Source organism: Galeopterus variegatus, unplaced genomic scaffold, assembly GCF_000696425.1.
Source record: "Galeopterus variegatus unplaced genomic scaffold, G_variegatus-3.0.2 Scaffold259, whole genome shotgun sequence".
Taxonomy (NCBI): Eukaryota; Metazoa; Chordata; class Mammalia; order Dermoptera; family Cynocephalidae; genus Galeopterus; species Galeopterus variegatus.
Window position 1 is genome coordinate 775,901 of NW_007726370.1, and position 11,095 is coordinate 786,995.

The 11,095-nt window shown below is 61.0% G+C and overlaps 3 protein-coding genes across 5 annotated transcripts in view; 2 read left to right on the forward strand and 1 right to left on the reverse strand.

The window, feature by feature from the left end:
* Window positions 1-158: 158 nt before the first annotated feature.
* KLF1 (Kruppel-like factor 1 (erythroid)) lies at window positions 159-3,083 on the forward strand. The gene is made up of 3 exons (XM_008566656.1): window positions 159-245; window positions 880-1,705; window positions 2,908-3,083. The coding sequence occupies exons 1-3, from the start codon at window positions 159-161 to the stop codon at window positions 3,081-3,083; spliced, it is 1,089 nt and encodes a 362-aa protein (XP_008564878.1).
* A 1,113-nt stretch (window positions 3,084-4,196) lies between these two features.
* On the forward strand, window positions 4,197-6,563 carry DNASE2 (deoxyribonuclease II, lysosomal). 3 transcript variants are annotated; one of them, XM_008566658.1, is made up of 6 exons: window positions 4,197-4,330; window positions 4,474-4,654; window positions 4,746-4,824; window positions 5,137-5,301; window positions 5,392-5,589; window positions 6,011-6,563. In XM_008566658.1, exons 1-6 carry the CDS (start codon window positions 4,236-4,238, stop codon window positions 6,388-6,390), a joined length of 1,098 nt encoding a protein of 365 aa, XP_008564880.1. In that variant the 5' UTR covers window positions 4,197-4,235; the 3' UTR covers window positions 6,391-6,563. The 3 variants fall into 3 exon arrangements, with proteins under 3 accessions (XP_008564880.1, XP_008564879.1, XP_008564882.1); XM_008566657.1 differs by having other exon boundaries at window positions 4,232-4,330; window positions 4,474-4,824; XM_008566660.1 differs by lacking the exon at window positions 4,197-4,330 and adding an exon at window positions 4,333-4,368 and having other exon boundaries at window positions 4,474-4,824.
* A 257-nt stretch (window positions 6,564-6,820) lies between these two features.
* Window positions 6,821-11,095, reverse strand: part of LOC103585641 (microtubule-associated serine/threonine-protein kinase 1) — a 22,622-nt gene continuing 18,347 nt past the window's right edge. Inside the window, exons 19-25 of the mRNA XM_008566661.1 lie at window positions 10,825-11,072; window positions 10,269-10,475; window positions 9,822-10,051; window positions 9,391-9,513; window positions 9,166-9,302; window positions 8,253-8,440; window positions 6,821-8,162 (exon numbers count right to left, since the gene is read on the reverse strand). Coding sequence (XP_008564883.1) covers window positions 6,904-8,162; window positions 8,253-8,440; window positions 9,166-9,302; window positions 9,391-9,513; window positions 9,822-10,051; window positions 10,269-10,475; window positions 10,825-11,072 — 2,392 coding nt within the window. The 3' untranslated portion in view covers window positions 6,821-6,903. The remainder of the gene's footprint in view (window positions 8,163-8,252; window positions 8,441-9,165; window positions 9,303-9,390; window positions 9,514-9,821; window positions 10,052-10,268; window positions 10,476-10,824; window positions 11,073-11,095) is intronic.

Here is an 11,095-nt window from a genome sequence, read left to right on the forward strand (position 1 = left end):
CCCCCCCCCCCCCCCCCGCCTTGCCGGCCCCTTATCAGGAGTTGCAGCCAATCAGCTGAAGGCAGAGAGGAGCCCTCTAAGGGGCCATCAGAGGCTCAGAGCCCACGAGGCAGTCAAGGGAGAGGAGGCCTGAGGCCCAGGGTGGGCACCAGCCAGCCATGGCCGCAGCCGAAACCGCCTTGCCCTCCATCAGCACACTGACTACCCTGGGCCCCTTCCCGGACACACAGGAAGACTTCCTCAAGGTGGGGCCACTGGGATCTAGGTGGGCTGGCTGGGATCCTGGAGGTCAGGCCTGAATCGAGAGTCCTGGCCAGGCCTGGGGTATCCTAAGTCCAGGTCAGGGGTCTGAGCTCAGTCTGGGGGGTGGTGGTCTAGGGATTTGAGGTTCTGGGTCAGTCCTATTTCTGTAATAGAAAACTGAGGCTCTGAGCTTAATACTAGTATTAGTCTAGGCTCAGAGACAATCTCCCAGACAGCAGGAAATGGTAGATGTGTTTGGGGCACACCCAGGGCTTGGAAATTAATCTTGTTAGGAGATGGAGAAAGAGAGGGAGGTTCTTGGGGGAAACTGAGTCAAGGCTGGTTCTACCCCCAACAGCCTTCTATCCCCGACTTTGCCACGCCTTCCCCCATCCCTGACTGTGGTTCAAGATAATGGAAGTCTTATCTCCTGTCTCCAGCCAGACCTGATAGACCTATGTCCCTGGAGCTGGGGGTTTGGGGGAGCAGTGGGACAGACTGACAGACAGGCAAACAAGCCCCCTTTCCAAAGCCTCTGGCCAGCCCTACCCCCATCAGGGTATCCAGCCTGCGCTGTCCCTGGGCAGAGTAGCCCAGCGTCCACTGAAGCCTCAAGCTGCCCGCTCCTTTCCCCAGTGGTGGCGCTCCGACGAGGCGCAGGACATGGGCCCGGGTCCACCCGACTCCACAGGGCCGCCCCTTCACGTGAAGCCAGAGTCGGAGAACCCGTCTGGGGAGCACGAAGACGATGAGAGGGACGCGGCCTCCGCCTGGGACCTGGATCTCCTCCTCACCAATTTCCCGGGCCCAGAACCGGTTGGCACGCCCCGGACCTGCGCTCTGGCGCCCAACGAGGGCCCCGGGACGCAATACCCGCCGCCGCCCGAGACTCTGGGCGCGTACGCAGAAGGCCCGGGGCTGCTGGCTGGGCTCTTGGGTCCTGATGAGCACTCGGGCTGGGCGCGCCCCACCCCACAAATCCCGGCCCCCGACGCCTTCGTGGGCTCAGCCCTGGCCCTGGCCCCAGAGCCCAAGGCGCTGCCGCCGCAGCCGGTGTACACAGGGCCGGGCGCGGGCTCCTCGGGTAGCTACTTCCCGAGGACCGGGTTTTCAGTGCCCGCGGCGCCGGGCGCCCCCTACGGGCTGCTGTCCGGGTACCCCGCGCTGTACCCGGCGCCTCAGTACCAAGGGCACTTCCATGTCTTGCGCGGGGTCCCAGCGGCCGCGCCAGGCCCTGTCGTATCCCCCTCCTTCCTGAGCTGTCTGGGACCCGGGACGGTGGGCGTGGGACTCCGGGGGACCGCAGGAGACTCAGGAATGATCGCGGAGGCCGCTCCAACCAAGCGCAACCGGCGCTCGTGGGCTCGCAAGAGGCAGGCGGCGCACACGTGCGAATACCCGGGCTGCGGCAAGAGCTACACGAAGAGCTCCCACCTGAAGGCGCATCTGCGCACGCACACGGGTGAGGGGGCGGGGCCCAGGTGCGGGGGCGGTGCTGGAGGCGGGGTCCGGGAGCGGAAACCTACGGCAAGGGGAGGGCCTAGAGGCAAAGACCCAGCGCAAGGGGCGGGCCTGTAACGCCAGAGGCCCGGCTAAAGACAGAGTCCGGAAGCAAGGGGCGGGGCTGAGGTCCCTGGGAGCCGGGCTGGAACTTCAGGGGCAGGGGCAGGCCAGAGGACAGGGCAGCGGTGCAGAAGGCGGGTGGGGGCAGAGAGAGGACCTGGAAAACCTGGGAAGCGTTACAATGCTGGGGATTGATGGGTAAGATCTGAGCCACGTACGGGCGGAGGAGCAGAAAGCAGGGCTGGTGGTGTAGGGGGTGGGGCTGCGGGGAGTGGACAAGTTGCTTGGCCTGGAGGCGGAACCAGAAGTGTAGGAGGCGTGGGTGGGCCTAGGAGCTGATACACTGGGGCAGAGACAGTTTCAGGGACAGCTCACAGGGGAAGGGGCCCAGATATAGAGGCAGGTGTAAGACGGCCAGAGGAAGTGCTGGGAAACAGGAGTGCGGGTATGGAAGGAGAAGCCGGTTCTCAATGAGTGGAAGACAGGGTCGGGGCCGTGTAATAGAAGAGGGGTGAGGCCTATGTTTAAGGAGTCCTGAGGGTGGGGCCTGGTGTACAGACCTGTCCCGGGCTCAGGGGAAAGGGGCCAAGAGTGGCAGGAGGAGAGCATAATCACTGAGGACAGGGCCTGGAACGCCAGAGTGGATTTCGGGACTCAGAGACCAAGGTCAAGGACAAGGTTGGGCAGCAGCTGGAAGGGTACCTTGGTGCAAGGAAGGGCGTGGAACACAGGGAGCAGGACCAAAGGACGGGGGTGGACGGTATTAAGACGCAGGGGCAGGCTACCAGGGCACAGGAAGTGGGGCCAGTGGTGGAGGGGGCCGGCTTGGGCCCAGGAAATGAGAATGGACGTGGTGCCAGCTGCCCGTACAAAGGAAGAAGGAAGGGGCAGGGTCGCAGAGGGCAGGACCTGGGTGCAGATATGGCCGGCCCCTGAGAGTGAGCGTCTCCTTAAAGTCTGCGCCCTAGGTGCCTGCCTTGCCTCACCCTAGTACCGGCCCAGGCTGAGCAAAAGGGTGCGGCCAGATGCAGGTGGCCCTGGCACGGAATAGCGTGGGGCGGACAATGGTGTTTACGGGTTCCTCATCCCCCCCCCCCCCAGGGGAGAAGCCATACGCCTGCACGTGGGACGGCTGTGGCTGGAGGTTCGCGCGCTCGGATGAGCTCACTCGCCACTACCGGAAGCACACGGGACAGCGCCCCTTCCGCTGCCAGCTCTGCCCACGCGCTTTTTCGCGCTCCGACCACCTGGCCTTGCACATGAAACGCCACCTTTGAGCCCTGCCCCGGCAATTGGACCCTTCCAGGGCCTGAGGATGGGGCAAGAGTGGATCCATGCCGGGTGGTTTTCTCAAGGACGGATCCTAGTCCGGACTCGCGGCCCACGTATCCACTGAAAAATCAAGAACTGACCCATAGACCGACCTGGGGGAGCCTCCTATGGAAGCTCCCACATGTCCTCAGCCACAGGGAGCCACACAGAGACGTCCAACGGTCACACAGACGCACCGAGACAGACCACGAAATAAACAGGCTCAGATAGACACTCAGACACCTGGGACAGAGAGACAGGCTCTCAGAGAGCTGGAACCTCAGACCAGCTCACAGGCGGCCCTGGACAGGGGGACGGGGTGTGGGGTGAGGCTTCCCAAAGACCCTGGGTCTAGAAGGGGGCTTCACACCGTGAGGCTGGCATCAGCTCTGAATGGTTATGGGTCCTATGAAAATGCCCCTACCAGATAAAGCTTCAGCGTTGGCCTGACTCTGTGGCTTTGGGGGCTGGAAGATGGATGGAGGCCATACCCCAGAGGTGATATTGGGGGGCCATACACACCCTCATCTCCTAAACCTCAGTGACACCCCCTCACCTCCAAAGACACTCCTCAGGCACTGCAGGCCTTGCCTCCCTTCATCTTCTCCCCCTCAAGATCAGGCTACACTGTCTTTGTCTCCTGCCTTGAACACAGGGGACATTCACAGCGACAGTCTGCCTTCATTTAAGAGCCCTCAGCCTGGCCATGATCCAAAGTAACCTCTTGGATAGTGCAAGGGAGCTCCAGGATAACGTGCGGAATGAAAAAGGGGAGGATCCGGAGCACAAGGGCCCCTTAAGAGAGTAAAGGTCACATCACAAGAGTTGGCCGAGGTTGTGAGGCTAGAAAGGAAAAAAATCCAAACTTGTGCCTGATCCTGAAGCGGGGGAGGCGGGAGCGGGGCCGGGGGCGGGACAGCGGGAGAGGAAGCCCCAGCGACTGCCTCTCCGGATTGCTGCGTCTTGTCTCGGGGGCGGAGTCTCCACCCTCGTGATGTCCCAGCCCAGGTTCCCAGGCGAGTTTGGGGAAGTGAGAGTAGCCAGACGCCCGGCCCCACCAAGCTCGTGACCTACCCTGCGCCCCGCGGTCCTGACACAGATTTCTCGATCCCGATCACATGGCCGCGCTGAGCCCGCTGCTGCTGGCCGCGCTGCTGTGGGTCCCTGCGGGGGCCCTGACCTGCTATGGGGACTCGGGGCAGCCTGTGGACTGGTGAGTGCGCGGGCGCTGACCATCCCCCCCGAGGCCAGGTGGGGACACGGCTCCGGGGGGTCTCCGGGATTGCTGGGCTCTTCGGAGAAGCCTGGGGTTCCTTCTCTTCCCCTCCCCCATTCCTCTGCATCCCCAACCTCCAGGTTCGTGGTCTACAAGCTGCCGGCCCACAGCGGGTCCGGGGATGCGGCGCGGAGTGGGCTGCAGTATAAGTACATGGACGAGGGCTCAGGGGGCTGGCGCGATGGCGTGGGATTCATCAACAGCTCGGCGGGGGCCGTGGGCCGCAGTTTGCTGCCGCTGTACCGGAGAAATGCCAGTCAGGTGGAGGGGTGCCGGCAGAACCTGGGGTGGGACCTTAGGGTGGGCCCGCCTGCAGGAGAACCTTCACGTTGACCCCGTCCATCTCCTCCAGCTCGCCTTCCTGCTCTATAACGACCAGCCGCCTAAATTCAGCAAGGCTCAGGACTCTTCCAGCCGTGGGCACACCAAGGGTGAGCCCAGGATTGGGTGCTGGAGAGGGTCTCTGTTTTCTGTATATATTTTCCTAAGCTAACCGCTGACCGGCAGGGGGGCAGAAGGGCTGCCCTGTCAAACCCTGGGCATCTGCTGTTTCCTCTTCTTATATTAACCTTGGCATTACTCTCGACTATAAGAATGTATGCCTGGGGAAACTGAGTCCAGCGGTGGTCCTGACATTGCCCACACCTTCTCCAAGCCGCCCTGAAAACTGAGGGTGTTCCTTGTTGCCAGATGAGCTTGCTGGGCTGCATTGAGCAATCGCCCGATCCTCTCTTCTGGTGCAGGCGTCCTGCTCCTGGACCAAGAAGGGGGCCTCTGGCTGGTTCACAGCGTGCCTCGATTTCCTCCACCTGCCGCTTCTGGTGCATACAGCTGGCCTTACAATGCCAGACCCTTCGGGCAGACCCTGCTCTGTGTGTCTTTTCCCCTCACCCAGTTCCAGAGGATTGGTGAGTGGAGTCAGGGAGGTAGGGTGAGTCCTGGATTCCTCAACCAGAACCCAGAACGGTCTCACATTCCCTTCTCCCCTTGTTTTCCAGGAAGGCAGCTGACCTATGCCTTCCCTCTGGTCTATGATCACAAGCTGGAGGGGGTCTTTGCCCAGAAATTCCCCGACCTGGAGGAGGTGGTCAAGGGCCACCATGTTCGCCACGCACCCTGGAACAGCAGTGTAACACTTACATCACAGGCGGGGGCTACTTTCCAGAGCTTTGCCAAATCCGGAAGCTTTGGAGATGGTGAGCCCTGAGGTTGAAAGTTGGAGAGCTCTGTCTCTGCAGAGGGGTGTCTGGTGTGTCCATGGCTGAGGGCAAGCCAGAGATAGAGACCAGCTCTCTTTGGGAGCCATAATCACATGAGAGGTAAACAACCAACAGAACTGGGTTCAAATATTAGTTTTTGGCTTGTGATGTATGGTATTTAACCTGAGTCTTGGTTTACTCATCTGAAAACTAGGGATACTGATACCTACCTAAAAAAATAGTTGTGAATGAAGTGATGCATATGAGCGTTTAGTAAAGGCTGTTAATGTTAATGTTGTCATTCCTGGGGTTGCAGAGAATTGAAAACCGAGCAAACTGAGCTCAGAGAGGGGAAGTGGCCTAGGGATCCCTAGCAGTAGCCCTGCCACTAACCATGCCATCTTTCCATGTTCTGCAGACTTGTATTCTGGCTGGTTGGCGACAGCTCTTGGCAGCAACCTGCAGGTCCAGTTCTGGCAGAACTCTCCAGGAATTCTGCCCTCCAACTGCTCAGGGACCTGGCACGTTCTGGATGTGACCCAGACAGCCTTCCCTGGGCCAGCTGGGCCAACCTTCAATGCTACAGAGGACCACTCTAAATGGTGTGTGGCCCTGGAAGGGCCATGGACCTGCGTGGGTGACATGAATCGGAACCTCGGAGAGGAGCACCGGGGTGGGGGCACATTGTGTACCCAGCTGCCGGCCCTCTGGAAGGCCTTCCAACCCCTGGTGAAGGCCTGGGAGCCCTGTAGGGAGGAGAGCAGGGCCAGGAGGCCCAGCAGAGCATATAAGAGCTAAGGCTCAGAAACCAGCTGGGACTTGAACTTGAATCCCAGTTCAACCCTTTCCTAATTGTGTAACCTTAATTATGTGCCTTAACCTTATTGTTACTCAGTCAGCTAATCTGCAAAATGGGAATCATAACACGTGCCACTCAAGATTGTTGAGGAATAAAGGAAATTGGTGGATGAGGCTGTTAACCTTTTCTTCAGGTGGGCACTAGGACACAGAACAGCGCTGCAGCAATCTTCTCTCCCTGAGGGTCTGGGGCAGCTGGTTCATAGGTGAGACCAGAAGTGAGACCACGGGAAAGGTTCACCCAAAGCTCACCTCCTCTCTCCATGGTAACCAGGACTGGAGTTCTGCTCCTTCAACAAGCCCAGGGGCATGGGGCGTGGACACGTGACATCTCAGAATGCCAGGGGGGGAAGGGTGAGCCCCGGAAAGCTCACGCAGCATGGACGCACTTTATTTATATGTGTACATATGTATACAGGTGGCTGTACAGTGCAAGCCCAATGGCCTTCTTGGCTATGGGCCTGGGGGTGCGGGGCTGGATGCTCCTTTTTTGATCAGGCCTGCTGGGGTCACAGCTTCAGCAGGGCATCGGGAGGTCAGCCCCACTTCAGGCTTGGTGCTCGGGACCAGGAGGGAAGCGGGTGGGGCTGGGGGCCCTGCGCTGCTGAGCACATTCTTCGTTGGGGCTAGGGAGGGGGCCTGGGGATCAGGGGAGACCTTGGGGGAGGGGGTCTTGGAGCGAGGACCGCTCACCGTGGTCCGCTCCTCCACCACCTCCAGCACCCAGCGCTCTCGGCCCGGGGGGGTCTCGGGCACTGGAGGCCCCAGGGGCACAGGTTCCTGCAACCCCTTGGAATCCGTGCCTGGAGGTTGGGACGCCTCGGCCTTGGTCCCTGGCCGCACGGGCTCTACGACAATGGGCACCTGGGGTGGGCCCGCCTCGCCGGAGCTGCTGCGCCGGCCTGTTTCGTGTTCCTGCACGGGGCTCAGCGCCGCCTTGGCCACAGCCCTGGCCACTCCGCCCACGCCTTCCTCCGTCTGCACGCTCTGGTGCCGCGTGCAGCTGGCGTCCCGCTCCAGGGTCCGGCCCCCCGGGGTTGTCACTCGGGGCGGGGTGCAGGCCTCGGTGCCTCCGGGGGACTCCTTCTCCTTGCTCGACGCTGGCGGCCTGGGGGCGCCCTCGGGCAACAACGGGTCTGCGCCCAGGCTCAAGGGCGACTCCTGGCGGCCCAGGCGGCGGACCGCGACCTGCCGGGGCATACCCGGGCCTTCGACTGGGGGCGTCTCGCCGTCGGACTCGGCCAGGCTATGCAGCGCCAGCTCGCCGTGGAAGTCCTTGCGGAAATCTGGGTGGCCCACCTCAAGGCTGTGTTTGCGCAGCGCGCCCTTCTTGTCGGCGCCCAGCGAGGCTCCCAGCTTCTCCGCTGACTGCACGCGCTTGAGCAGCGGCGAGCGCGGGGGTTCGGCACTCTTGGGGCGCGGGCGCACGACGGGCGGTGACGAGTGCAGTTTGGCCGGGAAGCTCTGCGTCGTGTGCGAGCTGCCTACCGTGTGGCCAGGCAGCGGCGGCGGCGACGCCTGCGTTGGGGACGGCGTGTGTGCCAGCGGCGACAGCGGGATGTTGCCGGCTGACTTGCAGCGCGCAGAGCGGTACTGGCGATGGAGCTTTGGCGACAGGCCGTGCAGCGTGCTGGGCCGGATGTGGTGTGACGCCGACGATGCCGGCGAGTTGGGCGTGCTGGAGGCTGGTGAGCTGCTCTGCGACGAAGCTCCTGCCGGCGAGAGGAGGGGTAGTGGGCAGTGAGTACCTCGCGGGCACCAGCCAGGCCACCCCACCGCTCGGTCCCCCCCTCAAAGCTTACCTAGGTAGGCGGAGTCGGGCGTGGAGCGGTAGCTATGCGTGGGTGAGCGCGCCGGCAGCCCGTGCGTGGGCGAGCCCGGGAGACTGTCGCTGGACGACAGCGAGCGGTTCAGCGACGACAGTGAGCGGCTAGTGTGCAGCAGGTTCGATTGCTTCGTGATCTTCCGGAAGAGGGAGCTGCGCTTCTTACTGGGGGACAGGAAAGGGGCCACCAATCTTCGACCAGACTTCGGAGTTCCAGGCTCCTCCCACTAGCCGCCCACCCATTCTGGCCCCTCCCTCTCCAGCTACAACTCCCATAGCAGAACAGAAAGTCCTCCAGCTCAGTCCTGCTTGGCCCCTCCCACCTAAGGCCCCGCCCACCTCATTAGCCCCTCCCTCTCCCGCCACCACCCACCTATCAGAGCAGGAAGAAATTCACTTAGCTCAGCCCTGTCTGGCTCCTCTCATTCACTCACATACTCACTCCTCGTTCAGGCCAAACCCACTGATCAAATCAACACTTCTGGCCCCACCCACCTCTCCCAGCTACTTCCATCTACTGGGAAAGAAATTATTTCAGTTGGCTCAGTCTTGCCTGGCATGCTCATTCCGGGTAGATATCTCTTCCTAGCCCCTCCCAGTCCAGTCTAAACACATCAAATAGGGAGGGACCATCTGGACCCTTCCCTGTCTCCCCTTCTCTGGATAGCACCCTCCCCTGCCCACCTCAGTGAGCCCTGCTCACCTGCCCAAGACACTCCCACTTTCCCAGCCCATCTTATCTTGTTTGTCCTCCTGTCTGATCCTCACTCAGTGGCTCCAGACATCATTCCTGTGCACCGTGCGCCTCCCCTCTTCTGTCCTCACCTGTGCCCCTCCCACCTTAGCCCCGCCCACTGTTCAAACACTGGTCTGCTTATAGTCCAGCTCACCTCTCCTGACCCTCTTTGGCAGAGGGCCGCTTGTTCCTCCGAGCCATTTTGGCCTTGTAGCTGCTGCGCCTTGCGGGGCCAATGCGAATGGAGGTATTTTCGAAGGGTGTTGTGGTCACTGCCACCTTGTTGCCACTCTGGAGGAAGAACGGGGGGGGGTGATGCTCTGCTGAAGGCTGCTCAGGCCCCCCTCTTCACTCAGTGCACCCCCTCCCCTGCACTCACCTTAAGGATCAGCTCCACGACCTCAGGATGCACCATGCCATGCACAGGTTCCCCGTTCACGTGGGTGATGAGGTCCCCGGCACAGAGCCCCGCCTCTTGGGCTGGGCCCCCTTCCTCCACGTGCTGAGGACGGGTCACCCCACAGGGGCAGAGTTAACAGGATTGGTAACAAGGAAAGTCCCCGAGCTTATATGCCAGACATGTGGTACTACATGTCCTATAATCCTTGTAACACTTTATGAAAGAAAAATTATTCTCCTCATTTTGCAGATGAATAAACTGAGACTTTGAGAGGGAAGCAACAGAGGGGGTCACAGAGGAGTCTCCCCCGAGCTGCCTGGCTCCAGAGTTTGAGCTGTGCCTTATCCCTGAGGGGCCTTTTCTCCCCCCAGCGCCACCCCCCCACACAGATCCCACCCATGAGTGCTCACCCAGACAATGTGGTGGACACTGTAGACATCTGAGTCACCCATGTAGACGCGGATGGCACGTAGGGTGAAGCCATACTTCTTGCCTGAGCGTTGGATAGTGATGGGAGAGCGGAGCCCACTGACAGCCGGTGAGTAGTCCCGGCTGGGTGACGAGTCTCGGGAGGATGGGTTGGAGGAGAGAGAGCGTGGGGACATGGGGCTAGCAAGGGGCGAGCTTCCATGTGGATCCACTGCAGACACAGAACCATGGTTAGAGGTCAGTACCAATAAGATACAGCTCTCCCTGTGTCTGCTCCTCCCTCCTCCCAAGTCAAAGTCCCAGAGCAGACTCTCATTGGTTCATCCTGGAGCCAATCACTGTGGACAGGGAAAATACAGCATTTTCATTGACCTGGCCTGGCTCAAATGGGGGCAGCCCTTGCTCTACCAGGTGGGGCCTGGCCTCACCTGCAGGAATCATGACAGACAAGGCAGTGGCCGAGGCTGACTTGATGACTTTGCCCCCAGTTCGGGAAGGCCGCTTCTCTACTGCAGGGTCCCCTGACAGCTGCTGGTGCCGTGCCCGGCGCAGAACCAGGTCATTGGTGGCCCTAGGGCTTGATGGGTCCCCATCTTTTGAGGGTGGACAGAGGTCACCTGGGAGTGGGCGCTCAACTGCAAGAGAGAGCAGGTGGGTGAGGGCTCAGTTCAAGCCCAGGAACTTCTCACATGCTGTTCCCTCTGCCTGGAATGCTATTCTCACTTCTCTCCCCTGCCAGATTGTGAGTCTCATCAGAGCAGGTAACATATGCAGCCAGCACAGCTCCTGATACACAGAAGTTCTCTGTATCAGTCTGTATCACTGACTGAGCATGGCATATGGAGGGTTCCTAGCGTTAATAAGAATTCCAGGTTGGCGAGTGAATAAATAGTATGAGATCTTCCATAAACAATATCGGGCTCATTGAATGCTCAATATATGGCCTCTGGGGAATTGGGGTAGGCGGCAGGAAAGGGCACTCACTGGCCTCGAGGTCCCCGGCGCTGAGGGTGCCTTCCCCTTGAGCTGCCTCTTTGGTGGCCCGCGAATCCAGCGAGCCTGGGGGGTCGGAGCTGGGCCGGGGAGGTCTGCGCAGCCGGGCCTCATCCTCGTCCTCTTGGGGGGCGCTGAAACGACTGGGCTCCAGCAGCGCCGAGAAACGGCGGCGTGCGCCCAATGGGGGGCTGGCCTCCCCCTCCAGGAAACTGGCCTCGGACGCAGAGAAGCGCTTGCTGTGCGGGGGGGGGGGGGGGGG

What these genes read in the sequence shown, in the direction of transcription:
- KLF1 (XM_008566656.1), top strand. Translation starts at nt 159, where the DNA reads ATGGCCGCAGCCGAAACCGCCTTGCCCTCCATCAGCACACTGACTACC. An exon ending in CACAGGAAGACTTCCTCAAG is followed by an intron (nt 246 to 879) that starts GTGGGGCCACTG and finishes TCCTTTCCCCAG; the next exon opens with TGGTGGCGCTCCGACGAGGC. An exon ending in GCATCTGCGCACGCACACGG is followed by an intron (nt 1,706 to 2,907) that starts GTGAGGGGGCGG and finishes CCCCCCCCCCAG; the next exon opens with GGGAGAAGCCATACGCCTGC.
- DNASE2 (XM_008566657.1), top strand. Translation starts at nt 4,303, where the DNA reads ATGGGGACTCGGGGCAGCCTGTGGACTG. An exon ending in TCGGGGCAGCCTGTGGACTG is followed by an intron (nt 4,331 to 4,473) that starts GTGAGTGCGCGG and finishes CCCAACCTCCAG; the next exon opens with GTTCGTGGTCTACAAGCTGC. An exon ending in ATCCGGAAGCTTTGGAGATG is followed by an intron (nt 5,590 to 6,010) that starts GTGAGCCCTGAG and finishes CATGTTCTGCAG; the next exon opens with ACTTGTATTCTGGCTGGTTG.